At 38.1% G+C, this 24,994-nt stretch overlaps 1 protein-coding gene across 1 annotated transcript in view; it reads left to right on the top strand.

Annotated features, from left to right (window-relative positions):
• LOC5564956 (protein scalloped) overlaps positions 1-24,994 on the top strand; it is a 619,434-nt gene that overhangs the window by 578,868 nt on the left and 15,572 nt on the right. The window contains exons 5-6 of the mRNA XM_021839261.1: positions 17,465-17,595; positions 17,793-18,110. Of these exons, the coding sequence (XP_021694953.1) occupies positions 17,465-17,595; positions 17,793-18,110 (449 nt within the window). The remainder of the gene's footprint in view (positions 1-17,464; positions 17,596-17,792; positions 18,111-24,994) is intronic.

Raw genomic sequence — 24,994 nt, forward strand, 5'->3', positions numbered from 1 at the left:
GAAAACCTTCTCCCTTCCAGAAGGCCAAAAAAGGTCTTCCAGAAGACCAAAAAATGGTCTTTCAGACGACCAAAAATTGGTCTTCCAGACGACCAAACTTTGGTTTTCCAGACTACAAAAAGATGTTCTTCCGGAAGACCAACAGATGGACTTCCAGTAGACCAAAAGATAATCTTTCAGGAGACCAATAAAAGAACTTCCAGAAGACCAAAAGACGGTCTTTCAAAAAACCAAAAGATGGTCTTCCAGAAGACCAAAAGATAGTCTTCCAGTAGACCGAAAAATGGTTTTTCAAAAGACCAAAAAATGATCCTGCAGAAGACCATAAAATGGTCTACCAGAAGACATAAAGGGTGTCTTCCAGAAGACCAAAGGATGGTCTTCAAGAAGACCAAAAGATGTACTTCCAGAAGACCGAATGATGATCTTGCAAAAAACCAAAAGATGGTCTTTCAGACGACCAATAAATGATCTTAAAGAAGACCAAATTCACTCTGAAGAGCTGAAAAGCCACTCTGAGAAGCTGAACAACTTCACCCTGAGAAGCTGATATCCTTCTCACTGAGAAGCTGAAAGACTTCTCCCATAGAGAGTGAAAAATCTCTCCCTGAGAAACTGAAAAGCCCTGAGAAGTTTAAAAGCTTCTCCCTGAGAAGCTAAAAAAGCTTCACCCTGAGAATCTGAAAAGCATTTTCCTGAGAAGCTAAAAAACTTCACCCTGAGAAGCTGAGAAAGTTTCTCCCTGACCAGCTGAAAAGCTCCTCACTGAGAAGCTGAAAAGCTCCTCCCTGAGAAGCTGAAAAGCATCGCCCTGAGATGGTAGAAAGGCTTCTCCTTAACAAGCTCAGAAGCAGATTCTTCCTGAGAAGCAGATTAACTTCGTCTTGAGTAGTTGAAAAGCTTCTTCCCAATAAGCTGAAAAGTTTATTCCTGAGAAGCTGAATAGCTTTTTCCTGAGAAGCTGAAAAGCGTCTCTTTGAGAAGCTGAAAAGCATCGCCCTGAGAAGGTGAAGAGGCTTCTCCTTGACAAGCTGAAAAGCTTGAAAGCTTCTTATTGAGAAGCAGATAAGCTTCTTCATGTGAAGTTGAAAAGTTTTTTCCTAGGCAGCGGAAAAAAATATTCCTGAGAAACTGGAGAGCTCCTCCCTGAGAAGCTGATATTTGAGAAAGTAATCAATGAAGATATCCTAAAGGGAATTCTTCTAGAAGTCAGATGGATAATTCTGGTTGATACCACAGACAAACAGACGTAACACTCAGAACAAATCTCAATTAAAATCATAGTTACGAAGACATGTACGCCCAATGCTAAAATCGGTGTGTTTGGCCGACGGGTCAACAGATGGCGGTAGTGTGTAAACGTCAAACACGAATAATAACGACGCGAGCGCTGCGGGTGGCGGATTGGCCACCTAACATATTTTTGAATCGACCGTTAAAAAGTTGGTCGATGGACATTGATGAGAGTGTGGTGTCTGTTTGTCTGTGTTGATACTATGAATATTTCTGATAGAAATCTTGGAAGGAACTGGAAATTCCAACTTAATCATCCCGTTATGCTTCACAGTAGTTTTTCGTGACGCACTGCATTAGGCTCTACTGTACCGTACTAACTGTGGCTATCAATGCGTCCTCAACGGAAAACCCAATGAACAGACAATTTGTAAGCCAAGCCAGGGGGGGTAGTTACCCTTTTCGTCTCGAATTCCTCCATTTTCTGCTCCTAGCATGAACCGAGCTTCTAGGCTGAACCAACCATGAGGATATGCTCTTTCTCTCGGGGAGATCGTTTCTAAAGGAAGCATCCCCCAACCCCATCGCCCCGTATCCTAGGAAGGACGCTTTTCGCCTCGGCTTGGTATATTCCCATCGTCTCCGAGAAATGGGTGCTATAAACATATTGTTGTCTGTGCCGTTCGTTCCGTTCGTCGTCGTCGTTTGGCAGACAAGTGGACACGGATTGGTCTAAGAGGGGGGACGGGGGCTCGAGCCGGAAAACTATGCAAAGAATGTGCAATTAGTGAACGGAATACACATATATTAATACGGCAACAAAGAGCCGAACGGAGAGAGAGATAGAGAGGACCAGGACCGATCCGACCCAAAGTCAGAAGGGGTCCAGTTATTGGGATGCTGCTTGCTTCTTTGGGATGAAGCTACGGTTGTTGTCCACTGCTGGGTTCGCTATCATCCCACCAACCGACCGACCGACCATTGCATCCGGACAAGAAACCAACAACGTCGTCGTCGACAGCAATCCGGAAAGCTACTTGGCACTCCTTTGTCGGATCACCGAAGACCGAGAGAGCGCGGTCGGAGGTCCTTTCTCTGCGCCGGTCGCCGGCAAAAGGATAGATGGATAGATGTTCATAGGAACCGACGATGGCAACGACGACGACGACGACGGTTCTTCCCTCCGGGGCTTTTGTTTAGTTTCGCTTTCTCGCTTTTAGAAATAGGATTGCCTACACTGAGGGAAATGTGTTCGGAGAAAACCGCCTGTATGTAGGCAATGTTCGCACGAAAAGTAACGTGGTAATTGAATTCCTTTATTTGTATCATTTCAAACATTACATTCACTTCTTTCAGTACAACAGTGAATGTTCAGACGTTATTTTGAGGAGAACCGTCCCGTATAAAACGCCTCAATGTAGACAACGCTCACATGTGAGCGAATGGTGAGCTCGTTTCATTCCCTTCTGACTTTCGATTCGAAACAAAATTTCCCTCAGTGCCCAACCGACGGGGGGAAACGGTTTGTTCGGAAATCACTTGACTCTTTCTTCTTGACCTATTGTTCTTGCCAGTTTGTGAGCCGTTGAAAAGCGTACTTTTCCATAGAGTAGTAGTAGCAGCCGTGCTGGCATATTGCGGGGCGGCAAAGGGGATACGAAACCGAATTCCATTCTCGCGATTGAGCGAGGGGGGAAACTTGGCGAGGCACTATACTTTCTAAGAGCAACACAGACACGTCGAGTGAACGAACGAACGAATCCAGGACAGGACTGCTGCCGAGTGGGTATAAATCTTCAGCGCTGACTTTGAAAATGCATGTTTTGTTCATTAAAATTTATGCCTTTGCCTCTTTTGTGCGAAAGGAGCCTACTCATACGGGGCCTGGATCCTTGCTCTACGAAGTGAAGCCTGACACCTCGCCTGGCAAGCTTCTTCCAGTTCCCGAAAGGGGGACGGTTCATACGTCCGACTCTTTGATTGAGGAAAATTTTGTGCGTTTTATTGCACAGAATGCGATCTCTGACCGGAGGGAAGATGGAAATGCATTTGCCTCTGCGAAACACACAAATAAGACGGGCAGCTTCTCTTGTGCAACCAGGAACAGCAATACCGAAAGCTATTTCAATTAATATCGAATTCTAAAACGGCAAATAGCATTCACAACAAGCATTCCTCAGAAAAGGCCTACGCATTGGTTTAGAAACAACGTCCGGTCTGCTGGGAGTCCTGACCGAAGGATCCATCTGCATTGCGGGGAGAGGAATCACGTGGAGACCAAGGAAACTGGATTCAATTTCGAAAACTGCACTTCACAGAAGCTGTGTTGTGGATCTGTGTGATCCTTATCCCGAAAAGAGTGCGGTTTCCTTACTTCACCCGCTTCCCCCTTACTTCCGTGGTCTTCGGGTTTGGAATTTCCGGCATACACACTCGAAATAAGGCTCGTCCCCAGTTCTGGAAAGTGGTCCTCCCCGGTTTCTTCCAGAAGTTATGAAGGAAGAAAATTAATTTCGATTTTTGCCGACCCATCCCCATTTTCCTCAGAGCTTGAGCTCTGATGAGCTTGATGAGGAGAGTAACGAAGGATGCTGCTTCCTTCCGGTGTGGTGCGTGTGCTGAGCAACAAATTTTGCATAGATTTGGGCGCGTTTGATCTTTTGCGTGGCGCGTTTCCTGCTGCTCTGGGTCCGAAGGGAAAAGAAATTTAATTTTTCCGGAGAAGGAAGAAGTTTGATGCCCAACCTCTTAGCTACTCTCTGCTTATCGCTATCTCAAATTTGATTCGTTCCAGCGTTTAATTTCGGAAGTCAAAGTTGAAATTGAATTTGCTAGTTATGTGGTGTAAAGATGAAGTTTGCGAAAAAGTTCATACAGTCTGATGTGGAAGAAGGTTTTCTCGTTGGACACCGTTTCTTTTTCAAAATGATTAACGAAAAGTGTATTCACAGCTTCAAACTCCTAACTTAAATCGCTTGTAATAAGAGCCTGGGGTTGAAATCCTTCAATCCGGATGAAATTCAAACTCAAATATCTAACGCACGAATCACGATATCATCAAGCTTAAAAGAACCTAAAATTTTCCTTTGCGAGGTTTTAGTTCATAGTCTAACCTTTCAGAAAATTCATGCCGCACGGAACAAGTTGCAGAATGATGATTTTTACAGCACGAGTGGTAAATTTATCCTACGAGGCTTGCCGAGTACGAAAATTGCGACGAGTGCTGTCAAAATCGAGTTCTGCAACGAGTTACGTACAACATTTTTTGCAATTTCGTCGAAGACCACATGAGAGCATCAGAAATTATATCGGAATGCACTCACCATTATTTTACAATTTCTGAAAATTGTTGTGTAATGATTCATTACGCAACTCAAAACAGTTGCGTAATGAGAAAGCGTTGCGTAATGAATCATTACAGCACTGATTTCAGTTGCGTAATGACTATTCCCGCTCTGCCTACTTCAATGCAAGAAAGTTGGCCGTTTTATGACAGATTGGCGTGATGAAAAACAGCCTATTACGATGACAAATTGCAAAAATTATTTTTTGCAATTTCTCATCGTAATAGGCTGTTTTTTATCACGCCAACCCGTCATGGAATGGCCTTCTTTCCCGCATTGTCGTATGAGTCTATTACCTAACTGAAAAGCATTTGGTAATGACTCATTACGCAACGCATTTGAGACATACGCAACGCTTTTCAGTAACATAATGAAGTACATGTGATTTACATAACTATCATTCTTATGTAGAAACACGGAGAGGACTATTATTTTTGTTCAGGTTTCCTCTTCCGCTCAGGTGGAAATTCCATGACTTTTTCCGCCGTTATTTGCACTGGACTCGGAACTGACGATCTTGCAGCCGAGATCCATCCACCATGCCTTTTCAGAATAGAAATATATACCCCAGAATCTAGCAGTAGAGACGCAGACGATCCACGAGAGCAGTGTCCTGTGTAGTATGCTGATGACGGTAGTAGCTGCAGAAATTGTATATTAGAGTTCTCCGGTAGAAGACCAGCCAGGGCAACTTCCGCTGCCGATTCAATACCAATCGGATCATCAGAATCGGAATTGCTCATTGTTTCGAGTAATGATGCTATTCAAACGATGTTTTGAAAAATTGTGACGATTGCTCAGTACAACCTACTATGATCAGAATTTTTCAAACATCGCTACGGACTGCCATGTGCAGATTAATGAAAAATAGTTTAAAAAATATTCCTCAAGTAAACTTTCATGAAATTGCAAAAAATGTTGTACGCAACAAGGTGCAGAATGAAGATTTGTACAGCACGAGTCATACGTTTATAATATATATAATATAATAACTACTATTATCGGTGAAACATTGATATACTTGAGTTTCAACATTTTATATGAAAAAGGTGGACGACCCAACAGACAGAGTATGAAAACATCTTTCATGACTTTTTTCTTTGAATATTCTTCAAATATCAAAGTGAACAAGATTGGAAGAAAACAATTCGAACATTTTATTTTCTCTTATTGAGGGCTCATGTAGCATACGGTATTACGGAGCCGAATAATTTTCCAATTCTGATGAATAAGTTGAAACTGCAAAAAAAAAAAGCTACTGTAATTGATGTTTGTAAGCCCTATGCCATAAAAATACAAACGAACCTAGAAACATAAGTCGATGCATTATCTCGATGAAGTTTCGACTAATGTCCATTTCTGCACATTACGAGTCTTTCAATACCTGTGCTAAGGAATGTAAATACTTCCGTAAATATCCTTCATATTATTATTGGAGCCAGCAGCGTTGGTTCATCTCAAATTTATACAGTTAAAAGCATTAAAATTACAATTCTGCGATACTTTATTCAACAATAATATTAACACTATTATTCATTTATTGAGGCAGCCTCGGCCTGCAAATCTCTTAAATATAGATATCTATCTATCTATCTTCCTTTTATTGATTTCTGATGAGTTTTCGAACAGTACTTAGAATTAAAGTTAAAGCGATCTACTCACGATTTTGTTACTGGAACTTATGTCAAATATTCTGTTACAATCATGTTTTCAAATGGTGACGATGATGATAATAATAACGCCACATGCTTGTAAAAGCATTGATATCACGATCAACCGCGTTGTTTGGAACTGCCGAGGATACGGAATGAACGGTTTAAATGTGCCAGTTTTAAAACAATATTAAACTATTATTTTATACTTCAGTTCGGAAAATATTTCTTGAAATATTTCGTGTATTGATCCATGGACAATTGCACAAATTCACTAATTTGACGTTTGGGCGGTGCCGTGTTATTTACGTGGCCATGTCAACGAGTGAATTCGGCACCGCTCAAACGTCAAATTAGTGAACTCGTGCATTGATCCATGGACAGATGCACGAGTTCACTGTTTGACGTTTGAGTGGTGCCGTGTTATTTATGTGGCCATGGCAACGAATGAATATGGCACCGCTCAAACGTCAAATTAGTGAACTCGTGCATTGGTCCATAGTGGAGGTAGTGTGTTTTGACAGGCTCCGCATAAATAAATGACTATGTGATATTTTTCTATGATTCACGATGCGAAAATGATACAAACAATCGAATAATATTCATAAAATTAAATCGTAAAGCTGTTCAAAACAATTATTTTGCTTGAACTTTTTGCTCCTATAGTGGGGCACCACTGGTACCAGTACCCATAGTGGAGGGTCCTATAAGAAATCAATGGTTTGCGCCGTTGAAGGAACCATTCTTAAAACATACCTCCACTAAAGGAACAGTGATTCTATTATTGATGCAAGGCTTTTTGCAGGGAAATTTTAAATGAATCGTGATTTTTATACATTTAAATGATAGAAGGATTTGAGATCTATCGAATGATACGTTAAAATCATATATTTTACGCTTTTACCACCATGTTTGAGCAGTTTACCCTTAGGTGGAACACTAATGGTAAACTTGCCCTATATATTTTTAATTTTTATAAATGCATACAGTAAATTCACCAAAAACATGTGATGTTTCTAGAATTCTTAAATTGAAAATTTAATTGAATATATTTACGAACCATGACTTTCGAGTGCAAACTTAGAATTGAAGAAATTATTTCAAACATTCCTCGCAATAGTTTTCAGTCAACTCGTCAGCCTCGCAAATTACGACTTAAAATATTTCAATATGAAAAATAAACATACTTCTAGAAACTCTCATATTTTTGTTTGATATTCTGAAACTTATTCTTGAATTATAATGATCAAATACATGGAATAGTTAAGTGATCCAACATCAATATAATTCATTTCAAAATAAAAAAAAAAATGTGCCAAATTCCAGTTACAATTTGTGTTCTAAAAGTATTATGATTGTATCATTCATTAGCAATCCATGTCCATGTTCATCCCAATTTACGCTTCTTAAAACAATTGAAAACTATTTTCTAGTGATTAGAACCTTGCATTCAATTTAAAATCTATGATAAATCCCTTCACTGTCTCTGACCCCTATATTTATAAATCCGGCCCTGCTTGCAATACTTAACACGTTAGAACTACAAATGATATATGATTAAGGTACCGCGGGGCAAGTGGGAACTAAAAAAACGATAGTTCAAACGAATCGTTCAATAAAATTTTCAAATGTAAATATTTTTCAAATCTAACAGCACTATAACATTTTGGCAACATATTTGCTGGTGTGTGCATGAAACTGATCGAATAATTTCAAAATTGTGAAATACTTGGAAGGAAGTTTTAGAATGAGCCATTTGACACAGTTACCTCGCTAATCGGGGCAAGTGGGACACATCCAGTTTCATACGTCAATCCACATCAGTAAGTCAACCATTACAATAATAGGATTGATAAATCATAGATTTTCAATTTCGAGTACATTTTTGATGTACATAAGGGATCATCCATAAAATACGTAACGCTTTATAAATAAAACGTTTATATAATAGTATGTCACCTCCCATTTAATATTACCTGAAAATTTCTCAATAAAAGCGTAAAGAGAAATTAAACCTGTTCAAAATATATCATTTATAAGTTGTTAATTAAAAGTTATTATGTTCTAACTCAATCAATCAATAATTGACGAAATTATAAATATGTTTTGTTATTATTTATGTGCATAGTAGAAAACCGTTTAATCGGGAGGAATTGTTTTCTGTCACTACTAAATTTGGCAGAAATAACAAATAAAGTTCAAATAAAATATAAAAATAATCATTCTCATGATGCATTTGAAATTTCATCTCTGTGTTTGTTCAATTTTGAAGTCGTTTTTTCAAAAATAAAAACCAATTAAAAATATATAGCAGAATTACACATTTCTTCTTCCTCTTATGCAATTAAGTAATTTGAGATTGATATGTTTAGATAAAAATCATTTGTTTCAATGTTTTAGTGCTACTCTTTAGGAAAATGTATAAAACGTCTACGAAAAGTTTTGATTCTGATTTTTGTTTTGATAGGTCCCACTTACCCCGGGTACAAAGAAATTTTGGGGTAAGTTAGATCATCGAAAATTGCATATGAAATGAAAACACAATACCGGTTTATCGTTAGCAGCTTGTAATAATACTTAAGGTTGTTACTTACTGATGGAAATTCGATTTATAAAACATTTATATTTTGCGGGTCAATGCAAGACGTGGAACGTGTCAAAATGTATTATCCAAGTTGAAAATGGCGCTGAATTGACAACTGTTCCATGAACCACATGGTAATAAAAATTACAATATGTTTTGCACCTAATACATTCCTTGTCATTGTATCTTCAACTTCCTAGAAGAATACCCCCATGAAAAACTTTTCCTAAGTGAGCTATGACAAAACGCCCCACTTACCCCAAATTCTCACTTGCCCCGGGGTACCTTATATGAGACTTCTGGCAATATCGTTTGTGATTACAAATCTCATGAGCTAACCAAAAAAATCGGCTTGCCCTTCCCTGGTAGAGTTGAATAACTGAATAACTTTACTTTTTATTATTTTGATTGAAACAAGAGAAAGAACCGCTCCTTTAATAACATAACAATGTCAAAATTAGTTTTTTGAATGATAAACTAGTGACTTAGTATCTACGTTTTTTTTTTGAGCTTCCAAATTTGACTTCGCACCGGGCCCCGAACATCCTACACACTTAGTTTTTTTTCCACGAGCTTGGCTGTGCGAATCTCGGTTAAAATTAGGCGAGATTCGGAATTTCAAATTAAGTGTGTAGCTAATTATTAGTCAAAATTAAAAGTTTTAGCTGATTTGTCAAGTGGTCAATTGACGTTTTTTTGTATTGTGTGTAGGTTAGGTATAAGTTTAAACAGACAAGAGTGCCCTATTCCTAGATCTTTGTTTGTAAAGTAATTCATTGTTTTTTTTAAGATTTCTAATCTTTTCGATACATTAAGCTTCCAAAGACTTTAAAGATGAGTTTAATATTTTTGTGTTCAGGATATGCTGTTCATTGTAAATATGCAACTATTAATTTTAAATGGTGTACAAGTCCATTGTGTGCTTCAGTGTGTTGGCTGATCTTGTGTCAGAGTAATAAGTGAACGTCTCACAGAGGAGCACCTAGAACAAATTCGTGGCTATAATTTCGAGTTCGAAAAATAGAGATTTTTGACCTCGCTTTTTTTAAACAAAGCTAATAGTATGCCGCATGTTGTGGCTACATTGAAAAGACGTCATATAACCTTGGAAAAAATGTTAAAAGAGTTCAAAAAAGCAGGTTTTTCAATGGTTTTTTCATTGAATATATAATTCAGAATTATTGGTTACATGTGACAATTTTTCCAAAATAAGCATATATTTTTTACTGAACTTTTTGTTTATGAATACAAAAAGAGCTTCTGCATAAAATTTCCCAAAAAATATTTTTTATTTGTATATTTTTAAGACAATTTTGCACAACAAACTTTTAGTAATTTTTTGTAAACTTCAGTATTGAAAAAGTTACCTTATACGGTAATATCCGGCAAAGTTCCGACCACAGTGTGAAACTTACATATGTTAACTATCAGTGACAGCATAAAACTCTTCCGCATATTTCCGCACTTTAAATTTTAAACCTTTTGAAAATATCAATTTTTTTATTTATTTTTTTCTGATATTTTTGAGCGCTTTTCAATACGTTCTATCCCTTATCAATTAAAGTGCATGTTCTTAATGCATTTGTTCAATGTGATGTCCGAGAAAATTGTAATTTAAACATATTTCTTGTATTTGCATAACTGACTTAAGTAAAATTGTTTATTTTATAAATATGGTATATCACAGTTTTTACACATGACACCGCCAAACTAGATTTTGCAATTTTTTAAATAAACAGAAATGCTTTGTTAAAGACGCAAAAGTGCCATAGTTTAAAACTCCATGTCTTTTGAATGTCTTCTTCTTCTTCTTGGAATTACGTCCTCACTGGGACAGAGCCTGCTTCTCAGCTTAGTGTTCAATGAGCACTTCCACAGTTATTAACATTCAGGAATACCGTAGACGGATTCCATGTCGAATCGGTCAGTCACAGAACTCTACCATCTTCGATTTGGATTAAATTTTGCACATATTTTTGGTATGGTAGAATAAGTGTTATAAATATTAAAAATAAAAATTATTATTTTGACTCAAGTGTAACTTTTAAAAATGGCCTAAAAATTATTGCATGTAACTTATTTGAAAAATTCTAACTCCGAAACTGTTGATTTTGGAGAAAAATGTTTTATGAAGAAGTTGTAGTAAACCGTTTGGACTATAAGAAAAAAATAAACTGAAAAAATATATTATTTATTTTCATAGAAAAATCAAAAATAAAACTTGAATTTTAGATTATACAAATACCCCATTATTAATATTTTTTTTATATTTTCACCATAGAATCTTGATAGTAAAAAGATGTTTAGGACAAAGTTTGATGATGGAGAAATTTTTAATAAAAAAGTTTTTCTAAGAACAACTTTTGGTAGATTTTCAAAATTTTGATTTTTTGACAAAATAAATACGTTCTGATGATACAGTAAGCATCTTGAAATGATTCGAAGGCATAATGATTTTATGAAAAACTTCTCTAGCAGTACACATTTTCAAATTATATCGAGTTTAAGACAAAAAATATTGTTTAAATAGTAGGAATATAGGTATATATTTTTCTTATAGTCCAAACGGTTCACAACTTCTTCATAGAACATTATTCTCTAAAATCAACAGTTTCGGAGTTAGAATTTTTCAAATAAGTTGCATGCAAAAAATTATAGGTCATTTTCAAAAGTTACACTTGAGTCAACATGATCAATTTTTCTATGGAAAACACTTATTCTACCATACCAACAACATGTGCAAAATTTAATCCAAATCGAAGACTATCGAGCACGGTTCTTACTTTTTCCGACTCATTCTGGACGGAATTCGTCCGTAATTTCGGTTGAAATGGATAATTCTTCCCGGTTTGTTTTATCTGTTCTCTTTAATGTTGACAATGCCAAACAACTGAATACAGGAAAACAAGTACAACGGTAGACCTCATTTTCTAACAAATGTTGTTTCAGTGCCTAAAATAATCTTTTAAATTAAAATTTGGGGGATTCCATTTCGGGGTGAAATTGATCACTTGTCAATGCGATTATTGTGAGTTTTTGAAATCACTCTACATACTGAATTCCGGCTCCCTGAATACGAATATGCTTACCAAATTTAGAAAAAAGTTGTTCAACGCAAAACAAATCTTCAAAAAACTCGATTCAACAATAGTCAACAACGTTCATTCATAGCATTGTTTAAAAAAATCAACAGTATTATACGCATAAAAGTTCTTTTCATCGAGTTTTATGGTCCAAACTTTCAGAAATGACGGGTGGCTAAAGGATTTTCAATGGACTTGAAAGTTGTGTGTGAAAATAGGATGAATTAACCAATAAATGTCATGATTTTATATTCATGGGAAAAGGAATTGTTCCAGCTGTAAAATTTTCACCTAATTATTTTAATCAAATTTTGAAGGAATTCTTATGAATATTCGTCTACTTTTTAATTAAAATTTTAAAACTGATGGGCTTAGGCTTACTCCTAGTTTCGTTGATGCGATTCACATTTACAAAATATAGAGAGTCAAAATAATCCGTTCGTGATACCTTGAAATTTTTGGATCAGATTTTTTGTACAAATGAGGCATACATAATTTTTTTTGCAAAATGCATGAAGAAAACGTTTCAGATAAACCATATCAGTCAATTTTATTATTCTATTTAAAAGAAATTTGATTTCATGAATTCCAAATGCAAAATTGCATTTTATTCTTTTAGAAGAAAAATAATATCAGAAAATGATTTTTTTTTGTAAGTATGCTCTTACAAGAAATGTTTGAGCTGGAGTATCCAATAACTGTTAAATTTCTAATTATTCATCGATTTCTTATCCTCTTGGCGAGCTAGATGCATCAATTTATGACGTACAAATCTATTTTAATCTGTTGCTAGAATGTTCAAACGATTGGTCATTAAAAATTAACTTAAAAACATTTTGTCTTTATCGGCATTTTTTTCGATACAAATTCTCACTGATATGTGGATAATTGTCCTGAAACGGTTCGAAATTAATCCTAATTGAGTTATAACAGTTTTTTAGTCAATATTAAAGTATGAGCAATGACCTGCGGGTAAAAAATAATTTTGGCCATGATTTACCCAAATTATTCTTGTGTGCGTCTGTATTGTTCTGGTGTTCTTTTGTCAATGAGTAGTTGTACTTAGAGAGAGACTCGCGAAGAGGAAACACACCAACGTCATATGCAACCCAGATTCCGCTGTCACGAAACGTTAAATGCAGCCCGCCATATTCTCATGGCCCAAAAGTGGACAGTATTGCATTCAAAATAAACTTGTAATAAAAATTTCAGTCAGCGAAGCAGTTTTTTCCAAAGTTGCTGATTAATCTAAACACAAGATTAGTTATTTCTAATGTCTGCTACATTTGCTGGCATGATATTAAACTAAGAAGGCTATTCATGATTCGGTGGGATGCTATCGCAATCAGTTTTTGCTGAGAGGTTCATGTGCGGGTTTGAACGGCTTGTGCATGATTGGTAGGATTGGTATTGCGGCGCTTATATTAAATCCACATCCAGCGGCGGCGGTAACGCGCAGAAGATATGCGCGCAATTCAAACGCAACGTCAAAATTCAAGTAGGTTTGAATTTTTTGTCGTTTAAGGACACAAATGTTTCAAATTTGCTAAATCTAAAACATTTGGTGATTTTCATTACTACTGCGACCGTATATCAACATTTTCAGATAATCGCATTACGTGGATTTATCTTGCAGAGCACAATATAAACACAAAGTGGAATAAGAAAAAAACTCAGCAATCACAGAAAACCAAGAACGTCTTCGCGAGTCTCGTCTCAAGTTGTACTGTTTGTCTTATGTAACCGTTTAATTGTCCTATGGACCAATGCAAGAGTTCACTTGTTTGACGTTTGAGCGGTGCCGAATTCACTAGTTTCCATGGTCACGTAAATAACACGGCACCGCTAAAACGTCAAATAGTGAACGCGTGCATTGGTCCATTCCATAAATGTAGTTCCTCTCTTCTACCAGTTTTGTTGAGGGGATTGTCAGCATCTGATGCATCATGTGATTAATAGAAGACATTTTGTGTTGGTGTGAGTGACGTTGAGTGTTAGTTGGTTTTCTATAGATTTCAAATGTGAGTGATGATTATTCGTTTACAATTATTAAGTCCCAGAAAGGCAATTTGTTGTCATGTTCAACTTCGTAAGTGAATTCAATGTTTTTTGTAAGCATTATTAATTGTTTCCAAAGTTTGGGGTAAGATGTAATGCTACGGAATAAAGATTTAACATCAAAAGACTTCATCACCGGCTATTTTTAGGTTTTCAACTACTTCTGCAACATGTTTGGAATTTTTAACTGATTTAGGGTAAGTCACCAATTGTTACCAATGTTTAGAATGCTCGCTAACACAGCGTAACAAAAATTACCATTTCGCGTGTCTCAAGGATTAAATTATGTGTCTCTACTAGAATTGAGGTCGCTGAATCTGATGCCGTTCTCAGAAATGTCCCCGCACGTCACAATTTTTAGCTACAGGTCGCCAAAGTTGTATAAAACACTAATATAATTGATGTTCACATGAAATTTAAATTATGATTTATCAAACTTTTTTTGTGATTCAATCCAGCAAGCATGCAAAAACGGACTTAAACTTCCATTTCAGATATAATTTGGTTGAAATCGCATGATAAAATTTAGAATGAATCGTTTTTTATTTATCATGCTATCAGTCTCTATACAAAACATTTCGTTTCTCTTATATGACAAAATATAATACTTTTCTAAAACCCCAAAAATGACTTTTGAGCATCGAAAGTATAATGAACTTTGCAGATAAGTGTTGTTAAACACATGAAGTTTGAAATCTGTGGCAAATTAAGCAAATAAATTGCCTTACAATCTGGGAAACTTGCATGCAAGCTGTCTGATATAGTCAAAGTTTGCATTTTCAACAGACAATAGCTCAAAAACTAGACGTGCTACGATATTTTTGAAAACGGCGATGGATTCAGCAACCGGTAACGGTATTTTGATGCTTGAGGCAAAAACGTGTTCCGCAGTGTAATTGTTGATCGCGCCATAAGGTACACGGAGAGTTCAACAATAGGCGAATTACCCTACAATGAAACATTTTTGGCAAATTTTGCAACTTCTGGACTTAATACTTACTTTGCAATATTGTAGGTAAAGGATTCCATATCTGAAACAATCTCACGCATTTCATTACCCGGCCTATAAACTTTAGGAAGTCCTTTAATCTTTGTTAAAGAAAAAGTCCTTGGTCAAAAAAATCGGAACAGTTGATAAAGCAGAAAGGATTATTAAGACACCAAAACAACAACACGTTAATACCTCCAGTGGCTGATTTGTCCTTTGAAGGAAGCACCACACTAGACATCTGACTAGCATGCAACGCCCAGTGGTACAGTTGAAATGCGTTTCTGACGATAAATTTTCCAGACTAAAACGTAAATTTTTCTTTACCTACACGAACAAAATAAAGTACTCAAAAGTAAGTTCATTCCACTCAATTCAGGTTCGTGCGTTAACCTAATTTTGAGTTGATGTTGTTTTCATTTGCAGCCATGCGAAAAAGTACCTATTGGCTAAGTTATTGTCACTCAACCGGTAAATCAAATAACTCAACTTCCAGTACTATGCCACTTACTCAAATTTGAGGTAACGCGCAAAGGTTCGGTTTTTAGGGTTGTTTTGCTCTTCGCTCTCTGACAACAAAAGAAGGAGCGAAGGAAATAGGAAGAGAAAAATAACTCAAAAATAAGATTAAAAATACTCATATATGGGTTTTCCGTTTTTTTTCGTGTAAAAGCTTACGACGAAACCATCTTCTTTCCGTCAGCATGAAGACTCTTTCAGCATAATGACCCGTTCGACCTAATGGCATTTTCAGTGATAATCTCTTCGATAAAATGGCATTCGAGATAAGACAATCCTTATTCATGGCATTTAGCCTTACATCCTATTCAGCACTCTTCTCGACCGGAAATTGCTTTAGAAAGTTTGTGAACAAATCGCTCAATCAATTATTTTTGTAACTGCGCTCAATCAAATCTTGGAATTAAAAGCTGGAAGGAACTTTAAGCAAATACCTGAATAAAGTTTTTATGACATTACTGAAAAAAAAGAACACTTGTAGCAATTTTTGACGTAACGCCACGAGGAATTCTCAGAAAAACTCTGGAAAATTGACTTAAAGGGTCAAGAATTGACCCTTGGATAGCAATTGCACTGATTTTGTGTTCTGTAACTCGATACCTCCCTAACTCGATGGTCCCTTCAATATCGAGTAAGGGAGAGTTAACTGTATAAACTTTAATTAAAACAATGGGTTAAAATTTGAACCTTCTTCAATCCATCTATTCAATAACGTAAAATAATCAACCGTCTAGCAGGCCTAGGATCTGCTCGATCAATTTTCAGCAGAACCACTTGAAAAACTTTCCCACCACCCTTCCAACTGTTCCTCGGAGTGGTCGTCGTTTGCTCCGTACGCCGCCATCGTCGTCCAGAAGAACACAACTTTCGCTTCCGGTGCGGTGCAGAAATCAACTTTTCTCACAGGCGCAAAGTTTGACCTTTGGAAATATGCGGAAAAGTTTGCATCGTCTACCCCTACCGCTCTTTATTTCCTCTATTGGATGGATAAAACCGGTAACCATGGTGAGTGAATGACAACTCACCACTGGAAACGTACACGCTAAAGCGATACTACCCAGCGGGGCGACACTCAGGAAAGCATTGTTATCACCTTTGATTCAAATTTTAGATAATTCTAAATCCATATGTGTAAAACAAAACCGATGAAAATTGTGAATGCCGTTCGTTGGGCGCCACTCATAGTTTTTTTAACTGTCAAATCCCGCGTGATTCTCACACTCAAAATGTCATCGCATCCAGAACGCGGGACACAAAGCGTACCCGGCGATAATTAAAATTGGGAATACTTAATCTTGGCCCCGTTTCCCTTCACACACAGAGAGAGGCCGTTAGCTTCCAAGCATGTCCATTTCCGCTCGATTGCTACGGCAGACGAGATCCTTGGCAAAGGATGGCGGCCATAAATCTTGCCGCGTGGAAAAAGGACTCTTTAAAAGCGTCTGTGCCTTCCTGTTACCTTATACCTTCTACGGGATACGACGAAAAAAAAACCAGCAGAAACGGGAAGCAAATTACAGCTATTTGCCGAGCGCACAGCGGCAGTTCCTTGCAAGGATTTAACTTTTTTCGTCCTTTCGTCTGGAGAGGTAAGCCGGCAGCGCCACCATCAGAAACAGCAGGAAGACGTTAATGATAAAAATAACAATAAACGGGTCGAGGGTCCCGAGGGAATGGGCGACCGGAGGAAGGAATTTTCCTCATCTTTTGTCACGCTATCGTTCATTCCGGATTGGAAGAAATTAAATAGTGAGAAGGAAAGTGTCCTCCCGGGTGCGCGCAAGAAAGAATGAGAAGCCGAACATCTTTGCATAGTAGGCGCCGCCGCTTTAGTCGGAGATTGATGGCGACGACTTACCATCGGGGGAGTGGGGAGATTAAAGACCGACTTGTTTTGACATCCAAGCAACCCACCACGCTCGTCACTACTACTGCATTGACAACCATCTAGGGCAAGCGCATCATCCAGACTAATTGTTTTATCATTTACTTTCGTATTACAGGACGCAATGAACTGATAGCCCGCTACATTAAACTGCGAACCGGAAAGACGCGGACGCGGAAACAGGTCAGCTCTCACATACAGGTCCTAGCGAGACGGAAACTGCGTGAATTCCAGGCCAAAATGAAAGTGGTGAGTATCGATGACCCCGGTCTTAGCAGGCCTACTAGATCTTCCCTTTAAGTTTTAAGTTCGAACCCTACATAAGTCGATATTTTGTATCTCGAGTGTGTTCTATTACTCGATGGTACCTTCAATGTCGAGTTATGTCGAGTTGACCGTAGCTTCACTCTCTAACCCCTATTCACCACCCCTCCCGAAACCTTTAGGACCACACGTCAGTGCTGGCACCGAAGGACAAGATGTTTCCGCCGGGCGCAATGGCCGGCATGACTAGCGCACAGATCGTCACGGTAGCAGCAGCGAAAGGGTTGACCCTAGCGAATCCGTCCTGTTTCCCGTATCCTCCACCGCCTCCGCCTCCCCACCCGCACCTGCACCCACATGCTCATCCTCACCATCATCCCCACCACCTCCATCACCACCCCCTCTCCACAGCCCATCACCTGCACCCACACCACTCGGGACCCCCGCCACCACCGTCGTCATCTTCTTCGTCGACTGCCTCCTCGTCGACACATTCGAGTGTAAGCCCGACTTTGTGCTTTCCCCCCTCTTCGTTTCGTGCGCGTTTGTGTGCGTGTCCGCCGCCGCTAAGTTTGTTGCTGCTGCTGCCGCCGCCCTTTGTTTTTGTGCAGTGTCGCTGTGCTTCTCCTTGTCGAGTGGTATTAACAAAGATCATGTGCTCTTCCACGGAGAAAAATAATTAGTAAAAACAACCAATTTTTAGTTAATTTTAAACAAATTTATAGGTTGAAATATGCACAAACAAAATTATGGTTTAAATCAACAACATGTATCGTTTGAAACAAACTAGAATTCCAGGTTGTTTGTTTTTCGGTTTTCCAGATAATTTCAACAAATCTTTAGTTTGAAACAACCTTTAGATTTGTTGTTGAATTTGACAGTTCTGAGAACAACCAAAAATCTAGGTTGTTTCAAGCCAAGAAAAGCAGTTTGAAACAACCAAGAATCAATTCAAAGTAAACAAATTTGCTGGTTGATTTAACCTGATGTTTGGGTTTGATTATGGTACTTTACTGTTTTTTTTTCATTTTCTCAATTTATAATTGATGCAACAAATCTTTCGTGTGTTCAAATTTATTTGAAATTACAAAAAAAATAAATCCGCATTATAATGACTTTCTGCGATTGAATGAATTTTGTATGCTGTCGGTAATATTCCTCAAGGAATTCAGAATTCAGAATAGCGATTTCGAGTCTTGGTTGTCCACTTTCTTGATTCTATAAAGGAAAATAATATATTTTTAGAAAAGCGCTTGATGTGCGCATCCAAATAAGTTAAAGAAAATCTCTCTTACCGTGGCTGTGCAATAAAATATTATTAATAAGCGAAGCACCTCCATAGTATTTTTCTCTGCTCTGCGAAGGATGTTGTATGTCCTCCATTTGGATGCACACCTGAACAATAAAAGTATTGACTGAATATGGATTAAAAAACAATATATAACAAATCAAATTACCTCCGGACCCTGACATATTCTTAAATGTTCTTTAACTATATTTCAAGATGTCGGAGTTTCTAAAGATAACTGTGAGCTAACCAACAATAAAAGGAATAACACACGCAGTTGGTTTGTTTCAACCTAATTTGTTGGTTGTTTTTGATCCAACCAAAATCTTAGTTTGTTTCAATATATTGCTATCTTCAAATTAACCTATTATTTTAATTTGAAACTAAAAATTTACTAGAGAAATAAACAAACTAGTTTTTAGTTAAAATAAACCAGCTGTTTGTTAATATTGACTGAATCTTTAGTTTAAAACAACCATAATACTCGTTAAAAACATTAAAATTTCAATTTAAAACAGCCAATGAAAAAAGCTTGTTTCAAACAAACCCATTGGCTTGAAACAACAAATATTAGGTTAAAAACAACTAAATTGCTAGTTTGAAATTCAACCAAAAAATTGGTTGTTTCAAACTAGGCTGTTTTTCCTCCGTGTCATACCGCTAACCACGTAAATCACTGGGAATGGGAAAACTGGCAACACTGGCATCGTCATCTACACACATTTCGAAAGGATTGAGGCCTACTGAGTTGATTGTACCCTTTGGGGGAAATCATGCACTTTCAGAAAAAGTACCCCTGTGGGGATAATCATGAGTAATTTTACCCCTTCGGGGTATCATGAGGCACGATAACTATGTAAATATATTAAGAAAATCTTTAAATTTGGACAGCAATTTGTTCCAGATCTCCTCTGGATTCCGCGGAAGAACCTTATCCAGATTCAAGAATTCTGATGAGTAATCTCCTCTGGATGCCGGTATCTTCGCCGAATATCAGAGAGCGTCTGGGACGAATAGTTCCCTCTGAATTCCGAGAAGAAAAATCTGCTCCGGATTTGAGAGAAATCCTGAGAAGGGTAGGAAAAAAATCCTTTAGAAAAATTATGCCAAATCCTGGAAAAGATTTGAGCCAAATCTTGAGAAGGATTTGAGACGAACCTTGGTCAGGTTTGAACCAAATACTGGGAAGGATTTGAGACAAATCCTGGAAAAGATTTGAGACATATCTTGGGAAGGATTTGAGACAAACCCTGGGAAGGATTTGAGACAAATCCTGGGAAGGATTTGAGACAAATCCTGAGAAGGATTTGAGACAAATCCTGGGAAGGATTTAAGACAAATCCTGGGAAGGATTTGAGGCAAATCCTGGGAAGGATTTGAGGCAAATCCTGGGAAGGATTTGAGGCAAATCCTGGGAAGGATTTGAGGCAAATCCTGGGAAGGATTTGAGGCAAATCCTGGGAAGGATTTGAGGCAAATCCTGGGAAGGATTTGAGGCAAATCCTGGGAAGGATTTGAGGCAAATCCTGGGAAGGATTTGAGGCAAATCCTGGGAAGGATTTGAGGCAAATCCTGGGAAGCACTTGAGAAAAATCCTTGGAAGGATTTGAACCAAATACTTGGAATGATTTGTACCAAATCCTCAGAGGATTTGAGCCAAATCCTGGAAAAAGCAAAATCCTTGAATTTTGGAAGGATTTGAGACAAATCCTGGGAAGGATTTGAGACAAATCCTGGGAAGGATTTGAGACAAATCCTGGGAAGGATTTGAGACAAATCCTGGGAAGGATTTGAGACAAATCCTGGGAAGGATTTGAGACAAATCCTGGGACGGATTTGAGACAAATCCTGAGAAGGATTTGAGACAAATCCTGAGAAGGATTTGAGACAAATCCTGAGAAGGATTTGAGACAAATCCTGAGAAGGATTTGAGACAAATCCTGAGAAGGATTTGAGCCAAATCCATGGAATGATTTGAGCCAAACCCTTGGAAGGATTTGAGCCAAATCCTTGGAATGATTTGAGCCAAATCCTTTGAATGATTTGAGCCAAATCCTGGAAAGGATTTGAGCCAAATCCTGAGAATGATTAAAGCCAAATCCTTGGAAAGATTTGAACCAAATCCTTTGAATGATTTGAGCCAAATCTTTGGAACGATTTGAGCCAAATCCTTGGAAGAACTTGTGTCAAATCCTGGGAAAGACTTGAGACAAATCCTGGGAAGGATTTGAGACAAATCCTGGGAAGGACTTGAGCCAAATCCTGGTAAGATTTTGAGACAAATCCTGGGAAGGACTTGAGACAAATACTTGGGAGGATTTGAGCCAAATCCTTGGAATGATTTAAGCCAAATCCTTGGAGGGATTTGAGCCAAATCCTTGGAAGGAATTGAGCCAAATCTTTGGAAAGATTTGAACCAAATACTGGGAAGGATTAGAGCCAAATCCTTGGAAGGATTTGATCCAAATCCTTGGAAGGATTTGATCCAAATCCTTGGAAGGATTTGATCCAAATCCTTGAAAGGATTTGAAACAAATCCTGGGAATGATTTGAAACAAATCCTGGGAAGGATTTGATACAAATCCTGGGAGGGATTTGAGACAAATCCTGGGAAGGATTTAAGCCAAATCTGTGAAAGGATTTGAGCCAAATCTTTGGAAGGATTTGAGCCAAATCCTTGGAAGGATTTGAGCCGAATCCTTGGAAGGATTTGTGCCGAATCCTTGGAAAGATATGAGCCAAATCCTTGGAAGGATTTGAGCCAAATCCTTGGAAGAATTTGAGCCAAATCCTTGGAAGGATTTGATCCAAATCTTTGGAAGGATTTGAGCCAAATCTTTGGAAGGATTTGATCCAAATCTTTGGAAGGATTTGCGCCAAATCGATGGAAGGATTTGAGCCAAATCTGTGGAAGGGTTTGAGCAAAATCCTTGGAAGGATTTGAGCAAAATCCTTGGAAGGATTAGAGTCAAATCTGTGGAAGGATTTGAGACAAAACCTTGAAAAGATTGGAGCCAAATCTAGGGAAGGGTTTGAGCCAAATCCTTGGAAGGATTTGAGCCAAATCTGTGAAAGAAGTTGAGCCAAATCCTTAGAAGGATTTGAGCCAAAACCTTGGAAGGAATTGAAACAAATCCTTGAAAGGATTCAAGCGAAATCCTTGAAAGAATTTGAGCCAATCCCTTAGACGAATTTGAACCATATCCTTGGAAGGATTTGAGCCTAATCCTTGGAAGGATTTGAGCCAAATCCTTGGAAAGATATGAGCCAAATCCTTGGAAGGATTTGAGCCAAATTCTTGGAAGGATTTGATCCAAATCTTTGGAAAGATTTTCGCCAAATCTGTGGAAGGATTTGAGCCAAATCTGTGGAAGGATTTGAGCCAAATCCTTGGAAGGATTTGAGCAAAATCCTTGGAAGGATTAGAGTCAAATCTGTGGAAGGATTTAAGCCAAATCTGTGGGAGGATTTGAGACAAAACCTTGAAAAGATTGGAGCCAAATCCTTGGAAGGATTTGAGCCAAATCCTTGGAAGGTTTAAACCAAATCCTTGGAAGGATTTGAGCCAAATCCTTGGAACGATTTGAACCAAATCCTTGGATGGATTTGAGCAAAATCCTTGGGAGGATTTGAGCCAAACCCTTGGAAGGATTTGAGCAAAAACCTTGGAAGGATTTGAGCCAAATACTTGGAAAGATTTGAACCAAATCCTTGGAACGATTTGAACCAAATCCTTGGAACGATTTGAGACAAATCCTTGAAAAAATTTGAGCCAAATCCTCGGAAGGATTTGAGCCAAATCCAAGGATTTGAGCCAAATCCTTGGAAGGATTTTAGACAAATCCTTGGAAGGATTTGAGCCAAATCCTTGGAAGGATTTGAGAAAAGTTCTTGGAAGAAATTGAGAAAAATTCTTGGCAGGATTTTAGACAAATCCTTGGAAAGATTTGAGCCAAATCCTTGGAAGGATTTGCGCCAAATCCTTGGAAGGGTTTGAATCAAATCTTTGGAAGGATTTGAACCAAATCCTTGGAAGGATTTGAACCAAATCCTTGGAAGGATTTGAACCAAATCCTTGGAAGGATTTGAGCCAAATCCTTGGAATGATTCGAGCCAAACCCTTGTAAGGATTTGAGTCAAATCATTGGAAGGATTTGAGCCAAATCCTTGGAAGGATTTGGGCCAAATTCTTAGAAGGATTTGAGCCAAATCCTTGGAAGAATTTGAGCCAAATCCTTGAAAAGATTTTAGACAAATCCTTGGAAAGATTTGAGCCAAATCCTTGGAAGGATTTAAAAATAATTCTTGGAAGAATTTGAGAAAAATTTCTGGAAGGATTTTAGACAAATCCTTGGAAGCATTTGAGCCAAATCCTTGGAAAGATTTGAGCCAAATCCTTGGAAGAATTTGAGCCAAACCCTTGGAAGGATTTGAGCCAAACCCTTGTAAGGATTTGAGTCAAATCATTGGAAGTATTTGAGCCAAATCCTTGGAAGGATTTGAGCCAAATCCTTCGAATGATTTGAGCCAAATCCTTGGAAGGATTTAAGCCAAATCCTTGGAAAGATTTGAGCCAAATCCTTGAAAGGATTTAAGCCAAATCTGTGAATGGATTTGAGCCAAATTCTGGGAAGGAATCCTTCTTCCTAGAAGGCAAATCCTAAGAAGGATTTGAGCCAAATCCTTGGAAGATTTGGACAGGATTCGAGACAGACCCTTTGAAGGATTTGAGCCAAATCTTTAGAAGGATTTTAGACAAATCTTTGGAAGGATTTGAGCCAAATAATGGAAGGATTTGAGAAAAATTCTTGGAAGAATTTGAGAAAAATTCTTGAAGGATTTTTGACAAATCCTTGGAAAGATTTGAGCCAAATCCTTGGAAGGATTTGCGCCAAATCCTTGGGAGGATTTGAACCAAATCTTTGGAAAGATTTGAGCCAAATCCTTGGAAAGATTTGAGCCAAATCCTTGGAAGGATTTGAGCCAAACCCTTGGAAGGATTTGAACCAAAGCCTTGGAAGGATTTGAGAAAAATCCTTGGGAGAATTTGAACCAAATTTTTAGAAGGATTTGGGCAAAATCCATGAAAGGATATGAGCCAAAACCTTGGAAGGATGTGAGCCAAACTCTTGGAAGAATTGAGATAAATCCTCTGAAATATCTGAGACAAATCCTCTGGAAAGTTCAAATCGAATCAATAGAAGAATATGAACCAAATCTTTGAAAATGAATAGTGTCCTCTCGGGGGAATGAGAAAACTTCGTTACCCTCTAGGGTACTTACTTCATAGATACAGAAAATTAAGATAAAATAAATATCTTTACATAAAGTTGAAAACGTTTATGTTGCAAGCACCTCTGCTTGTGGTGAATTATTTCAACAAACTACAATAACAAATAGATGCCAAAAAGCATAAAGATTTTCACCCCAGCCAGACCCCCTCATCAAGGCCTACTTGTTGCGAACTTCAATTCCCCATTACAATTTATCCAATCGATCATTATCATCAAGGCAACCACTTGGCCTGCTGCTCGTCCCATTCATCGATAAACAAGCTAATTTTCACCTCGGATGATTCAAAACCGTTTAAAAAAGTAGATAATCGCACCGAGCCCTCCCCCTGCGCATAATGATAGGCACAACCTTACGGGTCTCTGACGTGCGTTCGGGGCCATTATTGGGCCCTCAGCTGATGCGCGAGTCTCGCCCAAATTGGGCAAGGGGCAGATCCAATTACCCAAAAACGGAGACTTCGCTTCGCGTGAAATAAGCATGTTTGTTTTGCTAGTTTTCCCGGCGATCCTCCTCCTCCTCATCAGCGAGCCGGAACAGAAAGGTGGTGCTGCTATCAACACTGGTTCCTATCGCGGTGCGTAATTGCTAGGGTTGTGCGCTATTTCCGCTCGAGAAAATTTAGGGCCATCTGATGTAAGGCCCTGCTGTTGTGGTGAAAATTGCAACGCTTAGTGGTGATTATTATGACGCCATTTGGAGAGGTGAAGATTATCACCCTAGCAGATGATTGTTGTGTGTTTTTGAGTATTCATTTCTCATTTTTTCCGGGCCGTCATTTTGACAGCAGCCACTTTGGAATCG

The sequence above is a fragment of the Aedes aegypti genome, chromosome 1, assembly GCF_002204515.2.
Source record: "Aedes aegypti strain LVP_AGWG chromosome 1, AaegL5.0 Primary Assembly, whole genome shotgun sequence".
Lineage (NCBI taxonomy): Eukaryota > Metazoa > Arthropoda > Insecta > Diptera > Culicidae > Aedes > Aedes aegypti.